This window comes from Capra hircus, chromosome 15, assembly GCF_001704415.2.
Source record: "Capra hircus breed San Clemente chromosome 15, ASM170441v1, whole genome shotgun sequence".
Classification (NCBI taxonomy): Eukaryota; Metazoa; Chordata; class Mammalia; order Artiodactyla; family Bovidae; genus Capra; species Capra hircus.
The window spans coordinates 30,105,715-30,125,131 of NC_030822.1; the positions used below are offsets into that span (position 1 = coordinate 30,105,715).

General features: G+C 44.2%; 1 protein-coding gene across 4 annotated transcripts in view; it reads left to right on the plus strand.

The window, feature by feature from the left end:
* The window catches only part of FAM168A (family with sequence similarity 168 member A), a 199,031-nt gene that overhangs the window by 174,868 nt on the left and 4,746 nt on the right, over nt 1-19,417 (plus strand). The window contains exons 3-6 of one of the 4 annotated variants that reach the window (XM_018059372.1): nt 2,208-2,288; nt 7,572-7,598; nt 12,534-12,659; nt 19,082-19,224. In XM_018059372.1, the coding sequence (XP_017914861.1) occupies nt 2,208-2,288; nt 7,572-7,598; nt 12,534-12,659; nt 19,082-19,224 (377 nt within the window). The remainder of the gene's footprint in view (nt 1-2,207; nt 2,289-7,571; nt 7,599-12,533; nt 12,660-19,081; nt 19,225-19,417) is intronic. The other 3 variants (XM_018059374.1, XM_018059373.1, XM_018059375.1) reach the window with 3 other exon arrangements.

Consider the following 19,417-nt stretch of genomic DNA (forward strand, 5'->3'; position numbering starts at 1 on the left):
GCAGACCTCCATGTTGCTAATTCGGAAAAGACAATGGCACCCCACTCCAGTACCCTTGCTGGAAAATCCCATGGGTGGAGGAGCCTGGTGGGCTGCAGTCCATGGAGTCACTAAAAGTAGGATGCGACTGAGCGACTTCCCTTTCACTTTTCACTTTCATGCATTGGAGGAAATGGCAACCCACTCCAGTGTTCTTGCCTGGAGAATCCCAGGGATAGGGGAGCCTGGTGGGCTGGCGTCGCGCAAAGTCGGACATGACTGAAGCGACTTAGCAGCATATTGCTAATTAAGTGACAACAAGTTGGCTGCCTTGGCTGTGAAGTCAGAAAATGATTGGGGAGTAAAGAGAGATGAATTTTCTTTGGAGTTGGAAAGGATTTAGGGAAAGGCATATTAACAAAGATACATTATTAAAGCTCAGTATTTACAAATCCCAAAGAAGCTTTTAGGGATTTAGGGATTTAATCTTTGACTTTTAAAATCAGCTTTCCATTGTCAGTCAAAATACCAATGAGCATTAAAAATAACCGTAGCAAGCAGTGAGACAGGCACTTACACACTGCTAGTGCGAGTACAAATTGATAGTCCTTCTAGAAAGCAATGTGGCAAAGTATGTGAAGTCTCTTAGCATGTCACTTCTCATCATTTCTGCTGCTATTTCCCTGATCTGAGCCCCATTATCCATGCAAGGAGTTTACAGTAGCTCCTAACTGGTCTCTAGGCTTCTCTATTCTTCCCCTGTTATGGTCTGTTTTCCACACAGCTGAGTGATGTTTTTCAAACCTAAGTCAGATTATGTTATTATTCTGCTCAAGATCCCGTCATGGCTTCTCATTTCACTCAGAGTAAAAGTTGAAGTCCTTACAGTGCCTATAAGGCCCCTGCGTGAACTGCCCAGCCTTTTATCTGACTCATCTACTGCCTCTTCCCTCCTCGTTTGTTCCAATTCAGCTACACTGGCCTCTTCACTGTTCCTCAGACATGTCCTATATCATATACCCCCAACTTAGGGCCATTGTGCTGAGTATTTCCTTCATCTGAAATGCTCTTCCTTCAGCCATCTGCTTGGTTAACTATTTCCTTTAAGTCTTTCTGGAAATCTTACTCTCTCCGTGGCATTATTCACAATATCCAAGTGTCCACCAACAAATGAATAGAAAAACAAAATGTTTGTGTGTACACACACACACACACACACACACACACACACACACACAGAGTGGAATATTACTTATCCATGAAAAGGATTAAAGTTCTAATACATACTAAAACATGGATGAGCTTAATTCTGTTAAGAAGCCAGACACAAAAGGATAAATAGTATTTGATTCCCTGTATATAGCATATCTAGAATAGGCAAATTTATAGAGACAGAAAGTAGATTAAAGGTTAATACAGGTTATGGGAAGAGGGAATGGAGTATTATTGCTTAATAGGTAGAGTTCTGTTTGGAGTAGTTAAAAAGTTTTAGAAATACATAGGATGGTTGTACAGCATTGTGAATGTAATGAATGCCACTGAATTATACATGTAAATGGTTCAAATCACAAGTTTTGTTACATATATTTTGTCACAATAGAAAAAATTTTTAATCCCTATATATACTATGAGTGGTGGACTGGATCAGGCTTGTATGGGCTCTCTAGGGCCACTTGTGAGCATCTCTTCTCAGCTATTCATTTGATGATGTTGCTGGCTTGAAACCAGCCATGGTGAGAGTATTTACAGCATGGAACTCAGCAAGTGCTACAAAATAGGGCTTCACTGCAGTTTCCCTGGGCCAGTTGTTAAATATTCACCAGTGCACCACTGAATATATGTGTATAAAAATGCATAGAGAACTATCCGGAGACTTAAATGCCAAACTGTTACTGTCTCTGCAGAGGAGAGTAGTGTTGTGGCAGGCATGTGAAAGCAGAGTTACATCTTTTACCATATATACTTATATGGTGTTTCAGTTTTGTTGTTGTTTTTTTACAGTGAGCATCTAGGCATATATATCTTATACTGCTTTTAAAAAATAGAAAAATATGTATATATTTTCTATTTTTCTCAGAAGGCTAAAACGAGCCACATATATGGTCTGAAATGGCTCATGAAGAGGCTGAAGTCCAAGCCTGGGACTTGGATTCCATTTCCTCAGAAATCATTCTTCTTGCCCAACTAAATAGGTTTTTTTTTTTTTTTTTTTTTCTGTCTTTTCATAGGTTACCCCACAGCCTACCCAGCTGCGGCCCCTGCCTACAATCCCAGCCTGTACCCCACCAATAGCCCCAGTTATGCTCCAGGTAAGAAGAAAGTGGAGACAGTAGTGATGAGTGGGATGGGAGGTGAGGCTCTACTTGGGAAAAAATAAACTCAAAACACCTGCTGGCCTTTCCATGTCCTTAACTGCTCTAGGCTCAGCTTGTCCATGATTGATTGTCCAAGGAGTCCCCTCTGGGAACTGGGGCAGTTCAGCCTCCAGTTGGGGCGGGAACAGAATTTCCTCTGTTCTCTGTAACTTACAGTGAGTCGTCTCTTCTGCTAGAGTACCTGAGACATGCGTCCTCCTCACAGAACCTCCTGCTCTCCTAATGTCCAAACCCAGTGTTTGCTCCTTTCCCCTGAGGCTGCCGTTGACGTGTGCACACTCAGACACACCGAGCACCCACTTACACAGCAGACGTCCTGGATGTGGACCTGGAAGAGAGTGAAAGACTTGCCACCAGACACAAAGAGCTGGTTTCCAAGCTGGAGCAAAGAACTTGGTTTTCAAAAATAACAAAGGGCCAACACTCCTTGGTTAGAAAGTATTGAAGAAGTTTGTTTCAGTTCGGGAGCAATGCAGAGGTCTTAGCACTGATGTTAACCTCCATTTCCTTGCACCACACCCCCCGCCCTACCCCCCACCAGAAAAGCTACTCTCAGCTGGTGCTTTAACACTCAAGGGGCCAGAGAAAGATTGTGGGCTCTGCAGTTTGTAAGTCTTGGGTTTAAATCCTGATTATCTAACTCACTAGCTGTGAGGCCTTAGACAAGTTACCTCACCTGAGAAATGTGCTACCTACCTCACTGTTGTAGATGGTTTTGTGTAAGTTCCTTTTCATTTATTCAACCAGTATTTGCTAGATGCCCTCCACACTAGAACAGAATAAAAGGAAGGATATTATCTTCGCCTAAAGTAGCTTACAGTTGATTTAGGAGCTGACATGTAAACAAATTCCTGGCGGTATGGTGTGATGAATATTGTCAAAGGAATACATATAAGAAGAGAGGAACCAAAGGAGGGAACATCCTCTGCTTGGGGTTCAGAGTGTAGGGGAAGGCTTCACGGAGGACTTAGCAGTGGATACTTGAGAGAGAAGTAAGAAGCATTCTTTTTTGTTTGGTTGGTGGAGGGTTTTTTGTTGTTGTTAAGAGGCATTCTTTTTTGTGTGTTTGTTTTAGTTGGTTGGGTTTTGTTGTTATTGCTGAGAGGCATTTTTTTAAACATACAAAGGAAAAGTTGGGCATTCTAGATGGAGTAGAACCTGGGCAAAAGCACGGAGATGGGAGGAATGACACTGAAGAACATCAAAATAGTGAGAATGATTGAAGCATAGGCTCTTGGGCAGGGCAGTCCAAAATCTGGATCACAGATGTTCGAGGGCCAGATTTGGAAAGTCCTTGAATGTCGTGATAATATCCTCATTTTCATGTTTAGTAATTATTATTCTCAAGTCAGAAAGCTTGAAAAGGCCTTAGAGAGCCTCCAGTTCAGTCCCTTCTCTTGACAATGCAGAGAAAAGCAGTGTTTTATCCAACTTACCCAATGAATCAACAGTAACATATGGACTAGAAAGATCTAAGGGTTCTTGGTCTCAGGATTTTCGGTGCCAATCCAGGATTCACCCCACTGACGTTCCCTTTCTTCCAGGATTTTTAAATGAGACAAACATGGGCTGTGTCAGAAGACCTAGATTTGCATTCTGACTCTGTCACTTCCTAGATTAGCAATCTTAAAGTCTCCTGACCTCTGAGCCTCAGTTGCCCCTCCTAAAGTAGGGTTAATGTCATGATCATATTATACTCACATGCACATGCATATCATGAGCCCTGCTCTTTTTTTGGCAAATAAGAACCATTTTATGCAAATAAGTGATGTTAATCCCTAAAGTGTTTACATAGGTACATTATTCCACTTGCCCTTGCTGTGCCAAGGGCACTCTGGAAGACCCTATAGATGATTCAGATTTGTGAAACTGCAGTCATTGCCCTCAAAAAGCTTGTGAGGGGAACAGTGACACACAGGCTCAAAAAAAAAATCTCTAATGATATCTCACCACAGATATTTTATTCTATACTCACTTTAATCAATAAGGTATATATTTCCCAAAAAACATATACTAGGAGGCAGAAGCAGTGAAAACTACAGAAATTCTCTTTTATAAAAGACTTAATCCAATTTGGTAAGTTCCATCATACTTAAAAACTATGGTGGTTTTGATACTAATCTTATAGTATAAAAATGATTTCAATGCTATGAAATCTGTGAATTGTCTTGGTAAACTACCCAGTCTAAAACACAATGAGATGAGTAGTGTAGAAGGTCAGGTAAGATCCAAGGTGAAGGAGATGCGTTATCTTCATAGTCAGGAAGCCATCAGTGACCTCTGTGGAAGTGGTCGGGGAGGGGAGGCTGGAGTGAAGGAGTGGGTTTGGCAGATGGAGCCTACAGTTACAAGAGGCTTGCTGCTAAGTCGCTTCAGTCGTGTCCGACTCTGTACGACCCCATAGATGGCAGCCCACTAGGCTCCTCTGTCCCTGGGATTCTTCAGGCAAGAATACTGGAGTGGGTTTCCATTTCCTTCTCCAGTGCAGGAAAGTGAAAAGCGAAAGTGAAGTTGCTCAGTCGTGCCTGACTCTTAGCGACCCCATGGACTGCAGCCTACCAGGCTCCTTCATCCATTGGATTTTCCAGGCAAGAGTACTGGAGTCTTGGCTGCTAGCAAAAGGAGGACGGAGGAGGACTGAGTAGAAGGGGAGACAGGGTTACATGGGGGTTTTTGTTTTTGTTCTTTCTGGGAATGAACATTAAATAAGTACTGATGAGAAGGAGCAAGTGGAGAGGACATTGAGACACAGAAGAACGAGTGTCAGATGGAGCCAGGCTTCCAAGGAGGCTGTGATGGTGTGGGAAGTCCAGAGCTCGATTCTCTCATTTGTTTTGGGAAGCTAATGGAATGGGGTGCTTCCCATGGAAGAGCAGCTCTTCCTCTCAGAGTAAAGGAAAGGTCACAGGTGGATGTGCTAATAATAACTTGTCTAGTGGGAAGTGCAGAGTTCTTATCTCCTGATCTTGATTTGCTGAGACAAGTGAGCAAGGAGAGAGGGAGTGTTCTCAATGAGAGAGGTCAGGGATGAGCCTTACTGTGAAAGGTAGGAGAGGAGACTTGAGCAGTAACACGGCCATGTAACATTGGAGGTGCAACTGAGGTGGAGACTGTGTGTTTCTCAAGGCTCTCCCCCAGCCCTGGGATATTGTCTTATAATGTTCCAAACTTCTGATGATAGATTTAGGATCAGTTTACCAAGAAAGCAGAAGGACGGGGAATAAATAGCTAACATTTGTTGAATGGTCCCAGTGTGTCAGGGGCTATTTTAAGCTCTTTATGGGTATTAACTTGTTTTATATCACAGCAGACATTTGAGGTCATTAGTGTTATTCCCATTTTTCTAAGTGGGAAAACTAAAACTTAGAGAAGTTAATGGAACTAGCCCAAAGATCCCAATCCAGGCATCCAGCCACCACATCCGCATACACTCTTAACCACATTATAGTTGCAGTTAACTAGAGAGAAATTGAGATGTTAGAGTAGTCAGGTGAGAGAGGGAAGGGAGAGCAGATAGAAAAAACCTGAGACTGGGATGGTGGCGTGGGGGAGAATGGATAGATTGGAAAGCTCCTAGCATGTATAAAGTACTGATTAAGTTTTAATTTTAATGCATACAAAATATCAACCCACATCTAACTTGATTTTCCCCAATTTGTATTTTTAAAAATCAGCATATTTCTAAGCTCTGAATAAACCATTTTCTCAGAAACCTGCACAGTCCACTACACAGGGTGGTATTAGCATGCTATGTCAGAAAGCCCCAAACTGGGAGTTGGAAGACCAGGGTTGTAGCAGTAACTCTGCTACTGATTCTGGTGTGACCTTGGCAGATCCTGTTGTCTTTGGAGTTACATATGCACACAGCTGGTCTGTGGCATACGGTGGGAGGCTGGCCTCTGTGTTTCCAGGTCTGTTGACCGTGGTGGAGGCACCGACTCAAGGACAGTGAAGATGTTGTAGGTGCTCTCAGCTTCCTGCCAGAGCTGCCATTTGTGATGCTGAGAAATGCTGCAGGATAGAATCCTGCAGAGGGGCCAGGCTATCAGCTTGAAATTTCTCTCAGCTTTTTCAAGGAGACAAAGAAGTTGCTTCAAAAAAGAGCTATTTTTAGCAGCACTGAGTACCCTACAATGTCATCTGTCCAGAATGCAGGGAAATGTTTCACTCCTTCATTGGTTTTGAAAGCAGCTTGGGTACTTGGAGCTTTTTTCCAAGCTCTAACGAATTGAGGGCTCTTCCTTAAATTTGGCGCTGCAGGAGGTGTAGCCAACAGAGGCTTCTTTACAGAATCTAGAGACCAAAGGACGTGTCATATTAATGGTAATCTGACTTGAAAATGAAGTGAAAGGAAAAACAGAATAACTAACAGATAAAAATGAAATACCTCCTCACAAAAAAAATCTTTATAAATCGTTGTCATCTGTTGTCGCACTTGATTTCATAGCAGCCTTCTAGACTAGATACATTATTCCCATTGTGCATATGATGAACCTGGGAAGGGGAAGGAATTTGTGTTTTCTGAACACCTCCCATGATCCAGGCACCATGCAGGTCTTGTCACAAAATTTGTTTTTTCCCTACAGTCTTGTGAGTTAGAGATTCTTGTCTCCAGTTTTTCTCAGAGAGGTAAAATTACTTGTGCAAAGTTGCACAGCTAAAGAGCAGTGGAGCTCACATTCAAAGCCAGTCTGACTGCCCACAGTCTGCCCCTGCTACAGTAGCACACTCTCCCAGAGGTTTTAGGGAATAAAGTGCCCCTGCATTGGTCCTAGCCCTTCAGCAGTTTATAGAGAGCTCTTCAGAGACCAAAGATGGTGGTTTTGTCCCTAAACCTTTAGCTTTTTATCCAGCACATACCACCTCTGTCATGTGTGAAGTCCCTCTGCAGTGCTTGGGAGAACTGAAATTTATTCTTAGCATAAACAAGCAAAGAGCAGGAACTTGGACATATGCACTTCCAGGCAGCTATGGGTCAGCTTCCTGGAAGATGTCGTGGCATCCAAAGGGTACCCCTCCCCAGTGAGTGGGCTTTCCTGGATGGCAAGTCTGTCACCCTCTCCAGGGTGGAGGTACATTGTACCCTTTGCATTCACAGTTTTCTTATGTAGCCCGGGGGAAACTGCTATTTTGAGACAAAGTCTGTTTTTGTAACTGCAATGTACTACTTTGCACAGATTCTTAGTGGTAATTTCAACTAACATTTCTATCCAACAGAGTTTCAGTTCCTGCATTCAGCTTATGGTAGGAAAGCTATTTTTCCTCATCTGTATTATGGCCTATGAATGTGTTATCTCGTAACAACAGTAGATCCCCTCTCCTCTCCTCCCCAAATCCCATCCCCTAGGCTTGGGCTCCCCCAGGTGGCTCAGCAGCAGTTCCTAAAGCATGCAGGAACATGTCTGATGGTGCAAAATCATGGGTTGGAGACACACATGAACCGTCCCCTAGGGCAGCAGTGAAGGATCATGGCACTAAAAGGCGTCTGTCTCTCCCTTTCCTCACCTCCGGGGTCCCATCTGACCTAGGTCAGAAATCTTCACCCTGTGACTGCTGAATTCAAACCAATGAACAAAAATCCCTGGGCCTCCATGGCTCCTCTATTGGCTGTGTGGCAGCCCCTGTGGAGGAATACCTGGATTATGCCTGTAAGAACGCAAAAAACCGAGTCTGGCCCAGGATCAGATTTTTCCATCTGCATTGGCAGTCTCACATGTTTAAAGACCTGGTTGACTTTAGATGCATCTATTCCCTCAGCCCAGATCTTGAGCTCTGGCTCATCTGGGGACATTTTCCTAGATGGTGAGAGGTGAGGGTCAAGCGTGCTAATAAACCAGGGACCAGAGCTGGATTCTCTGGGCAGTGTGGACTCCAGGCCCAAGGCACCACGGGGAACTCCTGGGCACCTGTGAGGGTCCCAGCAGTGTAACTTGACTAGGTCCTTTTTTGTCATAGACAGGAAGGGACCATAGGAGGGACTTGTTGCTTTCACCACCCTTGCCTGGGCTGCTTAGGACAATGTTTTTGTAAAGTCTCTGCACACTTTCTCAACTTTTAACCTTGAATTATTTGGATGTTGAAAATTGAATTTGTGTGTGGCCCATCTTTTAGGAGATGAGCTGTGAAAATCTCTCTATGCTGCTATAGGCTGCGTGATCTTGGGCAATTTGCTAATATCTCCAGGCCATAGATAAAGTGTTTTATTCCAGATGATCTCTGAGGTCCCTTTAAATGCTAACAGAAGGCCCTCTTAAAATCTTATTATTTCATTTTTGCTAGTCACAGACCTGTTTCTCTTATTGTTTATGAGGAATCATTTTTGTTTGTCTCAGAATATATGAACTTGAACAGAAGGCTCCATAGAAAGTGAGAGAAGCACTCCTGCTTCCTTTCCGCTCCAGTTGTAGCATCTGAAATATTCAGAGTAGTATGGAGCTCTTCTCTTCACAGATGGTTCTGTTCCAGACCCTAAGCCAGGGCCCTTTGAAGTTGCAGAGTTCAGTAAGACAGAGTTCTTGTTTTTAAGGAGCTGACAGTTTAACAGGGGAGATAGACAAACCAGCAGGGAACTTCTAAGAAACACAGGAACTGGGATAGTGAAACAAATGGGGCACACAAGAGAAGTATGGTCAAAAACTGGGGGAGAAAAGGACCTCATAGTGGAGGCAAGTCTTCAGCTCATGGTTGATGGATTAGTAAATGTCTACTAGGTAGCATCTGGGGAAAGATGTGCCAGGAAGAGTGAGCAGTGTGAGCAAAAATACAGAGAACTGATGCTTCTTGACACAGTCTTGGAATGGTGAGCGATTTATGTGGCTGATGTGTAGGGTTTGAGAGCAAGAACAAAAAGAATCTAGAGAGATCATAGGACTAGATCTTGAGGGGCCTTAAGTGCCACACAAGGAGTTAGGTAGTGGAGGACCATGGGATATTTTTAAGAAAGAAGGTTTTGTGATTAGATACAGGTCTTAGAAATATCACTCTGATTGCAGCTTAGAGATTGGAGTTGGCAGATTTGAAAACAGTGAGGAAGCAGTTGCAGTAATTCAGGGAGGTGATGAGAGCTTCCATGGAGCTACCACATCTGGGAGTGGAGGAGTGGGCAAGCCCCGGAATCGGAAACTGTGAGACCGGATACTTGATTTTTGATCCTCACAATCAGTGCTGTCAAGCAATCAAGTAGTGGTTATTTATTGTCACATTGTGAGACAACAAACCTAAAGTTTAGAAAGGTATAGTGACTTGCCCAAGGTCCCACAGCTAATAAGTGGCACAGCCCAGGCCAGAACTCAGATTTCCTGACATACTACCTTGTTCAGGATGATGGTCCCTTGCTGCCTCTCCTCCTTGTAAGTGTGCTTAACAGATTGTTCAAGTGTCAGAGGGCGTGAGGGCCCCGTGTCCAGGGATGTGAACAACCCAGCACTTGGACGTGGGCAGCATGCTGTGACTGGGCCGTGGCCCTTCACTGCCACGGGTTCTCTCTCTTTTTAAATTGAGGAATAGTACATATACAGCACTCCATAAAGTTTCACCAGTCTCACACGTGCACCTTAATAATATTTGACAAATATATACACATGTATTTATTCAAAATATAGATCATTTCTAGGAGTTGCTACGTTTTATGGCACCAGGAGCAGGCATGCCTGTCAGAGCAGCCTTCTCTGTTACCACGCCTCTCAAAGCTTCAGTTGGATTGTCTTCATCCCACAACTGAGTTCTGAATCGCTACCAGCAACAGGTTACTTTAGAATTGTACATGGACAAGGAGGATCATATGGTATATCTAACTAATGAGGAGAGCAAATTGACAGCTGCTATTTGTTGTTTTTAGTCTTCATATTTATCCAGTTATGTAGATTATTATATATTTATATATATAGAAAACTACAGAAATATTAGTTTTTGTTTTCTTTATAATGAAACCAGAAAAAAATATCCACTTCTTCACAAACATGTATAGTGTAGTTCACTGGCTCAGTTGGGAAACACATAAATCAAAGGCACAGTCGCACTTGCCTCTTTCCTGGCTAACCTGAAGCATTATTTTGCTGTGCGTGATGCTGTCTTGTTCACTCTCTGGTTGGCGTGTGGCTGTGTTGCATCCCCAGCTAGACCATAAATAACCTTGTGTGCAGTGCCCATGACCCACGTGTGTTCCTGTCCACCGTGGCACTCCCCTCAGTGCTGAGTGCAGTGTAGGCCTCAGTCGCGCTCTGGTTGATTTTGATTGACTTTGTCACATGGTCCTTCAGGCTAATGTCAGACTTTTGGTTTATGGTTAAAACTATGGTAAAGTATGCACCATTTGGGTTAGAAACTGGACCAGAATAGGACATCCAAATTCTCCACAGTCAGATTTCAGGCTCCTGCCCTCTGGTAGATTCCTGTGGGGTCCAGAGGGCCTGGGCTTGCTCTATCTGACTTCTTAGAGATGAATGTTATACTTTTTTAGGAAGTTGATTTAGGTGGTTAGGGCTTTCCAGCCAAGTGGAGTGGCAGGTTCTAAACTTGGAGCCATCTTAATAGGATTTTTCAACACTAATTGGTTCCTTTATTAATCCCCACCACTCCCCCCATCCCCGCCCCTCAGGAAAAGAAACTCAAGGTGATTGTTTAAAATTGACTGCCCTCCTCCTGTGTTGTCTGCAGAGTCATGATCTAATGTCTAGCAAAGGCCCTGGACTCTGCATGGAATTCTGCTGGATCTCCATTTCTTCTACCAGAATTCTCCTTTTAGTGTCACTTCCCTGCCCATGATTTCCTTCTCATTTCTCAGCATCTGCTGTATATATTGCGGGCCATTGATGCAAGCTCAGAATCAGCCCAGAACAGCTACACTCTTTTCCTTGGTTCAGCTAAAACAGCAGAGTCTTTGACCTCCTCCTCTGGCCGCAGTACTTTGATGACTGAAGGACACAAAGGCGTTTCCAGTTACCTGGACAGGCAGAGGGGTTTATGGGAATCTGTCTGGAGTGGACTATCCTTGTCCTGATGGAATGAGAGAGTATAGGCAAATTTGCTTCTCTTACTACCCTGTCTACCTCAGCCCCTTGTTAAAATGTTTCAAGTATATCCAACTGTTGCCAATACTAATATACTTTAAAACACCCCATATCCATGACTCCGAAGACCTTATTTGAGTGGAAAAGATACTGCTAAAATAATTTTTTAGTCGTAAGTAGAAATTTGGGTCAGGAATATTTCTCCTCTAGTGTTTGAAAATAGATCAAGGGAGATACCTAAAACGTTAAGCAGCCCCCTCCTTTGAAACTGTATTCCTCACCCTCCCTACAGGACACATGAAGGTAAGTTTTTTGAGTCACTCCCCACTTCTAGAACATAGGAAGCATCATCCTTCAAATTTCTCAAGCTGAGCTTTGAGTCAGCCTGGAAAGTCTCTGCAGATTTCTTTCAAACTGGGCCTCATCTCTATTTCACATCTGCTCTAAGGTTGACAGTTGCTTTCTTGATGGCCCAGAAGATTTCGTCTCTAATTCATGAGGCCATGTCTCAGGTGGAGCACTGCAGCAGGAGGTACAAAGGGTGTGCCAGAGGTCTGTCTGCCTGCTCCCCGCTAGGTGTGCAGGAGAAGGAGTTTGCAGGGAGAGTCCCGCTGGACAGCCTGTGCCTTCCAGGCTGCCAAAGCTCAGTCCCTTTACAAGAGATGGCAGTCCAGCAAGGTTCACGTCAGGTGGTAATTAGCATTCTGGGGTCTCTCTTTGAAAGCAGTTGTTAAATACACCTCCAGCTGAGATTTCAGGCATGAAAAAGGAGTACTCAGTTGATCTGGCCCAATAGGCAGTCAGAGGTTCCAAGTTGCTACACATTAACAAGAAAGTGGCTAAGGTATATGTCAGAGCCTTAGGCCAGAATGCCAGACAGTGGAAGGTGGTATTCATAAGCATTGTCATGCTTTTAGTAGTGGGTAGAAAATCCCAACTCTCCTGATTAGTGTAAGGTCAGATTTCCTCAGCTTCAAATCATTTAGAAGCTCATTTCAGCACTCCTCCCAACCACTCACCCATCTCAGAAAGGCTGAACCATCCTGTGTGTCTGAACGGGGCCCCTTGGGTTATATGTTTCCGTCCAGCCCAAGACCCTTGCTTTGTGTCTGTGATTGGTGGTGCCCACTTCTTATTTCTGCCTAATGCCATTCTTGTGTCTTCCCTTAAGCAACTCTGCTGATGAAACAGGCCTGGCCACAGAACTCGTCTTCCTGTGGCACTGAAGGCACCTTCCACCTCCCAGTGGACACCGGGACCGAGAACCGAACTTACCAAGCATCCTCTGCGGCTTTCAGTAAATACAGCCTGTCTCCTCCTTTCCTTGTTCCCCTTGGTTGGGACTGATTTGTCTCTTAGGAAGAAAGGAAAGGGAACTTTAAAAACTGACATTTGTAAGACAATGTTTTAAGAGGTTCTCTCTCCTACCCACCGAAAAATTGGCCCTCCTCATACAGGAGCCTGGTGGGCTGCCGTCTATGGGGTCGCACAGAGTCAGATACGACTGAAGTGACTTAGCAGCAGCAGCAGCAGCATACAGGGAAAGGTCATCCTCTTTAATCATGCACCCCACTTTGAGGAGACACAAAGCAGTGAGGGAGAGAGAAGGAAGTACTCATCTGCCAATAAGTTTGATGAGGGAAGGACCGTTACTGCATTTCAGGGGAAAAGACAGAGGGCAGTTTAAAGGCTTGTGGACTTTTGGACAGAGGGGCCTCCTCCAGCTAGCACAAGGATTTTCAGCCTCAGCACTGTGGACATCAGGAGCACATAATTCTTAGTTGGGAGGTGGCTTTGTTGTACAAAATTGCCCCTTGCTTGAGAAACACTGCCCCTTGCATGGAAGCTACACTATGGAAGCAACGTAAGTGCAGGGGGTCTTGGTGGAGGCCGGAAACTGGTCTGGCTGGTCAGATGGGTCCCATTCACTTGAGGCTCAGTGGATTGACCGATGGTTTCACTTTCACCTCTGATTTTTAACACAAAATGACTCCACTAGGTAAAATGAGGGCCAGTGTTCAGAAATTACTGAGTGGCATTTTGACTCTGTGTAAGGAAAATCTTCATGCTTTCTTGGAGCCGTCCAAAAGAGGAATAGCTGGCTTTGCATGTGGTAAGCGCCTGTTTCTTAAGTTGTGCCAACATGGGCTGGTCAGGCCCTCAGAGGGATGTCGCAGACTAGGCCCATGGTCTGGGCTTCAATGAAGTATTACTCTATTAAGTAAGTAAATTAGAAGAGTATGTTGTATTTAAAGTTTTTCATTAAAATGTTGTTTTTTCCTTAGTTATCATTGCCCCTTCATGTCAACATAAACTAGTTTATACAACATCACTCTCACCTTTTGAAGAACATGCTTTCATGATCACCCTCTCATTTAATCTACACAATATTTGGGTGGATTTTTATTCTATTTTGAAAGCTGAAGCTCAGAAAGGTAATATGCCCAATGCAGCACAACTGGAGAAAGGTTTCACCCAGGATAAGTTTCTATTACTGACTTTTTTCTTGAGATTAATTTTACTGTTTTTTAAGAGAGAGACAATAGCAGTAGGGAGTTTTTCCAGATAACCTATGATATGATATATGTGCACAGGCATATAATACATCTCTTGTATCTGCACATAGGGAGGTACATGCATACAGACACACCTACTAGTGTAGCAGAAAGAAACCTGGAGTGGAAGACCAAAAGATTTGGATTATAGACTTGGGTTCTGTGTAACCTTGAATAATTCCCATGCTTTGGACCTTATTTTTTCCAAAGGTAAAATGAGACTAGACTAGGTCATCTCGGTGCTGTATAACCAATATCCTCCACCCTGTCAGGGGCCTTCTCTCCAGCTGCCAACTAGCCTTTGTTCACACGTCTCCAAGAGTGGAGTATTCATTCCCTCCAGAGGCAGTCCTTTTCACAGCGGGGAAGTATCTGTATTAGAAGGCCTTGCCTTTCACCATGTTAACCTCTTCCTGAAGTTCCACTGAACTGTCCAGTAGCTATAGCCCAGTGTCCTCTCACAGGCTCTCACAGTCACTAGCAAGGGCCAAGGCGTACCCCCTTTCTTATAATTTATAAATAGAGGTAGGATTGACTGGTCCTCCCATATCCCTCCAGAGTTTCTCCCAGCACACAGATTTTGTGGCTTCTAATACCAGAGAAAACTCGGGACCCTTTGAAAAATTCAGTTTAATTTCACTAACACTTGCTAAGCCTGTTTGTAATTAGGTCTCCCTCCTACTTACTCAGCACTCTCTTGTTCAGCTGCCAACAAGGAGACTTGGGGGTCAAGGCAAGTCTCATACATAGAGCTTTGTCCAGACATATAAATCTGATAGTCAATAAACCGATTAGTCTAAAAGGTATCCTTGATGTGAGCATCAATGCATTTGAAAGTGGTAGGGGCTCTCCAGCTGAAAAAGATTTATGACAGTGCAGAAGGATTAAGGAGAGGGCTAAAAAGGTTTTATCTTGCTAATATACACACTCTCTTTATTACCCTATTTGATGGACTTTAAAATTATGGTTAGGAACCTGAGAGAAAGAATAGGGTACCATAAACAAAGCCTTTTTCAAAAGACAGGGCTGGGACTGCTAGTGATTGAATTCCCTTTTTCTCTCACAATATTGCCTTTAATGAAATGGGGACACAAAGGCCAATATACCAGATGCCCAAGATTGGACTACAGAGACAGACATATGATCCAAAAAGGAACTCTGCCCAGGGCATGGTAAGCCCTGATCTCTGGGCCCAGCTCTGCACTGATTGGCTGCGCAGTTTTGGAAAAGTTGCTGCTCCCCTGGGCTCTAGATTCTTCACCTGAATTGGAGAGGATTGAATTCAAGTCTCTAATGTCCTTAAGGGATAGCATTCCAAAGTCGTAGTTCTGTAACCTTGAGACTTAGGTAGAACTCTTTTCAGGAGACCCAGGCCTCAAGTGATGAGTTGAGTCTAAGTTCATTTGAGCAAAATCAATGAGTCTTTGTTTTGACTTGGTTTTGTTTTGTTTGTATCAAGTCCAACAGCTTTTTTTCCTCTTTAATTTAGGTGCATAAAGTAATAAACCCTGAATTCTGTGATACTTGAGGTAGCCCAGGGGAATTTCCAGTGATCCTCAAGGGTGTGGACAGGACCATCAGTCAGTTACGGAATGTCCTCTGCAAGGATTTTCTCATAAAAGTCTCACTGAAATACTCACAGCTTAGAGTATCAGCACTGGAAAGATCTTCTGATATTATCTAGTCCAACGAACGTATTCCTTAAGAGAAGAATTGACCTGACTCACTGACGGAGCCCAGGACTTGGGACTGTAGTTCGAGGAGGGAGCACCGAGTCCTGGGTGCTCGTGAGCACCGAGTCCTGGGTGCTCGTGAGCAGGCGCTCGCTTGCTCCCGTTGTCTTCTCTGTGAAACATCTGTGCTGGTCTTGATGCTCTCTAAGAAGTCTTCTAGCTCTGCAGTTTTGCCTCTCCCTTCTCAACCTCTCTGGACAAACAGGCAAGGCCTTCTTCCCCAGCATCATCATTTTGGCCACCAAGGGTGTTTTGGCTAAACTGATTTGTATTCTGAGTCCATGTGTGTCTATTTCATAACATGAAGAAAAGAAACACTCTCAGACAAGGTTATTCTTAGAGGTAGAAACCAAATTCTACTGCAGTCTCTGGGCACCTCTTGATTTCCCTTAGAGGGACAGTCTCAACACTTTGTGAGATGTGGTTGTCCTTGTGACACAGAAGGTGAGTGCAGGCTTCCCAGAGGATAGAACTTGAGCACACATTGTCTGGGAGCATAAAGGAGAGTCTAGCACCACTGGCGTGTTAACTTTAAAGAATCTTAAAATCATGGCATTTTAAACCATTAAATTTAAAAATTTTAGAATCCTGAAGTCTGTGTTCCAAGTTGGATCCCACCATGAAAGTCATGGTTTAGCTTTCAGATCAGTCTCTGCTGGTACACTTCCCAGGACAGGAAGCTTACTGTTTTCTATACAGGGAGAGAGAAGGGAATAATAGGTAACCTATATGAACTATTCTTATTGTGTCAGGCTTTCTTCTAAGGGCTTTGCACTTATTAATGTATTCATCACTATAACCCTATGAAGTAAGTGATATTATTATCATCCCCATTTTATAGATGATGAAACTGATGTATTCTACAGCTGTTAAGTAGGAGACCCAGGCAGTCAGTCTGACTCCAGACTGCTCAGCACCATAACCCTATGCTATATAGCTTTCAGAGATAGGGATTCTTAGGATTCGGGGGTGTCCTGCCCTCCTGCATGGAAGAGGGGTGCTCTCCATTCTGGCAGGACTCCCTATAGTGTTTTATTTCTTTAAGTCAGGAGTTAACAGGCTTTTCCTGTAAAGGGACAGATAATAAATATTTTAGGCTTTTCAGGCCTTATGGTCTCTGACATAACCACCATTCAGCCAGTAAAGCAGCCATAGTCAGAATGTAAATGAATGGGCATGGCTGTGTTACAGTAAAACTTGATTTACTAAAACAAGCTGCAGTCACACACACACAAATTGTGGTTTGCATGTTTCAAATGTAAATAGTATGAGTAAAAGATCCTGTGGTAAATCTGGAAATAGTCTCCTGCATATGCCTGTCCTTTGAGATTCATATTTCATCCTATTACTTTAAAACTTGTCACTGTCATGGAATAAAACCTCTTTCTCTTTTATTTTATATTTCTCCTCCTCCTCTCCCTCCTCCTCTCTTCTCTCCCTTTCTCTCCCACCTTCTTCTTCTTTGGGGGAAGGGGGCAGAATAGCAATTAGGCTCCCTTAGCATCATAGTCCATGCTCTTGGGACATGCCCATCTTGAGAATCCCCTTTGTTCTACAGACAAGTAAACTGTCTCTGGTTGAAGTACAGCTCAAACAGCTCCTAGACATGTGCAAACCTACGCTCCTTGACTTCCCCCACAGTATCTGCTTCTCCCGGGACCACATTTCATGATTAGCTGTGCAGTCTAGAATCTTGGAGGAATCTGCTGTAGACTTCTTCCTCAACTGACTCACATCTCCACTTTAGTTAGTTTCTAATTCTTACCAATGCTCTCTTCTCATTAGTGTATTTTTTCCACTCCATCCTCATTGGTACTTATTTCTCAAGCATGTTTGACCACAAAATCAGCTTCTCCAGTTTTTCACAGAACAAACTATGAATCTACAGGTGGAAAGATAAATGGCATGATTCCAGGGAAGAGGACAGGACACCTATTGGTAGTACCTTGTGTGGTAACTACACAGTAGCTTTCACATCCTCCTGAGTACCTCATCAGGGTATGCCCAAGCTGTGGTGTGACCTGAGAGAGATTTGTGACTGTATGGCAGCCTGCTTTAAATGGGGGTTAGGGTAGAAGAGACCCAGTGTCTTTAAAACAATGGGATTTTAGTTCAGGAAGAGATCTTCATTCTTAGCCTTCTAATTTTACAAAATAAGAAACTAAGGCCCAGAGACTTGGCAGTAGTTACAGCAAATTGGAGGAAAGCCTGGACTGAAGCCTGGACCCTTTCTCTTCCAGTAAAGCACCCTCTTTACTCTGCCTCCAGTTCCTTCTTACAAAAACAGCTCCATGTTACTGAATGGGTCCTTGTTGAGTGTCTTGTAGGCAAAAGACCTGAAGCTAAGAGAGGTTTCGTGATGTGTCAGCCAGACTAAGTCAGGATGGAGGATCACAGGGAAGAATCTCCAGCAACACCCCGTTGGAGATCCAAAGCCAAGGTCCCCTGGCACTGTCCCTTCAACTCAGAGAGTGGGGCTACCTGATGATCGCTCCGTTTCCATAGAATCATTTCATGTTGTGATTCTCTAGGGACACAGCCTTGTTCCTGAGTGATTTATGTTTCAGGTTTTTCCTATGAACTTAGGATCTGACTCTCTTTTCCAGAAATTCAAAGGCAGTATAGTTTGTGTGAATGGCTGATTGTGAACTTCTCGGAGCCTGACTTCTCAGACCCCTCCCCAGCTTCTGTCCACCCTGCTGACCAGACGTGGCCTGGGTTCCAGGTCGATGTGAATCTTTTTTATCCTGACTTCAGTCTTTCAAGCAGTGGTGGCCCTCCTCCAAGCCCCAGGAGGGGAGGAAAAGCCAGCTATGTAGAGCAAAGATTTTTAGCATCTCACCAAAGGAGGATCTCTGAATGGTGTTTTGTATGAGGGTTCCACCTTAAAACTTGTCAGGGAAGAGGAGGAGTATGGTGGAGAGCAATTCATAAAGGGAGAGAGATATAAGGAGAAAAGAGAGAGTAAGGGAGAAAGCAAGACAAAAGCAGCCGCAGCAGATGCCCCAGGGTACTGAGTGAAGAGATTGAAAAGCAAGAAGAGAGAGTGCAGTACAGAGCAGGCAGACTGAGGGTCTCCCGTCCACATGTACCTGCCTGTCTCATGGTACAGGTTTCAGAATCCTAGACTGTCCGAGTTTCAAGGGCCCCTTAAGAGGTCATCTGGTCCCAGCCTCTTATCTGTGTCTCAGAGCCCTGAGACATGGAGAAATAAAAGATGCCACACATGCAGCCCTATGCACCAGGACTGAGGGAGCTGCCTCTGGGGCCAGGGCTCTCTGGGCGGAGCCCTGTACTCTGTCTGTTCTCATCTGTGTTTCCAGCCTGGATTCAGCCCATGCTTGTCTGGGGAGTCGTGACTGGGACCTGCTGCCTCCCAGCGATGCTGTTCTGCCAACTAATTGGAAGTCTCTCTTATTGCCTTGGTACAGGATATACTGCGGGGACACCATACAAAGTCCCACCGACCCAGAGTAATACTGCTCCGCCCCCCTACTCCCCTTCACCCAACCCCTACCAGACGGCCATGTATCCAATCAGAAGTGCCTACCCCCAGCAGAATCTGTATGCCCAGGTAAGTACATGTAGAAGCCTGGGTCCATCTCTTCTGCAGGTAAAGGAGCCACCAGCCTGGGTGGGTGGGGTGGAGGGGGAGGAAAAGAGAGTTTGTGGCTCTGATCAGCTGTCATTCTTGTGTCACTGAAGCAGTAACCTTACAGCCTATACACACCCTCACTCTACCTCAGTACACAGTCAGAAGCTCTTGT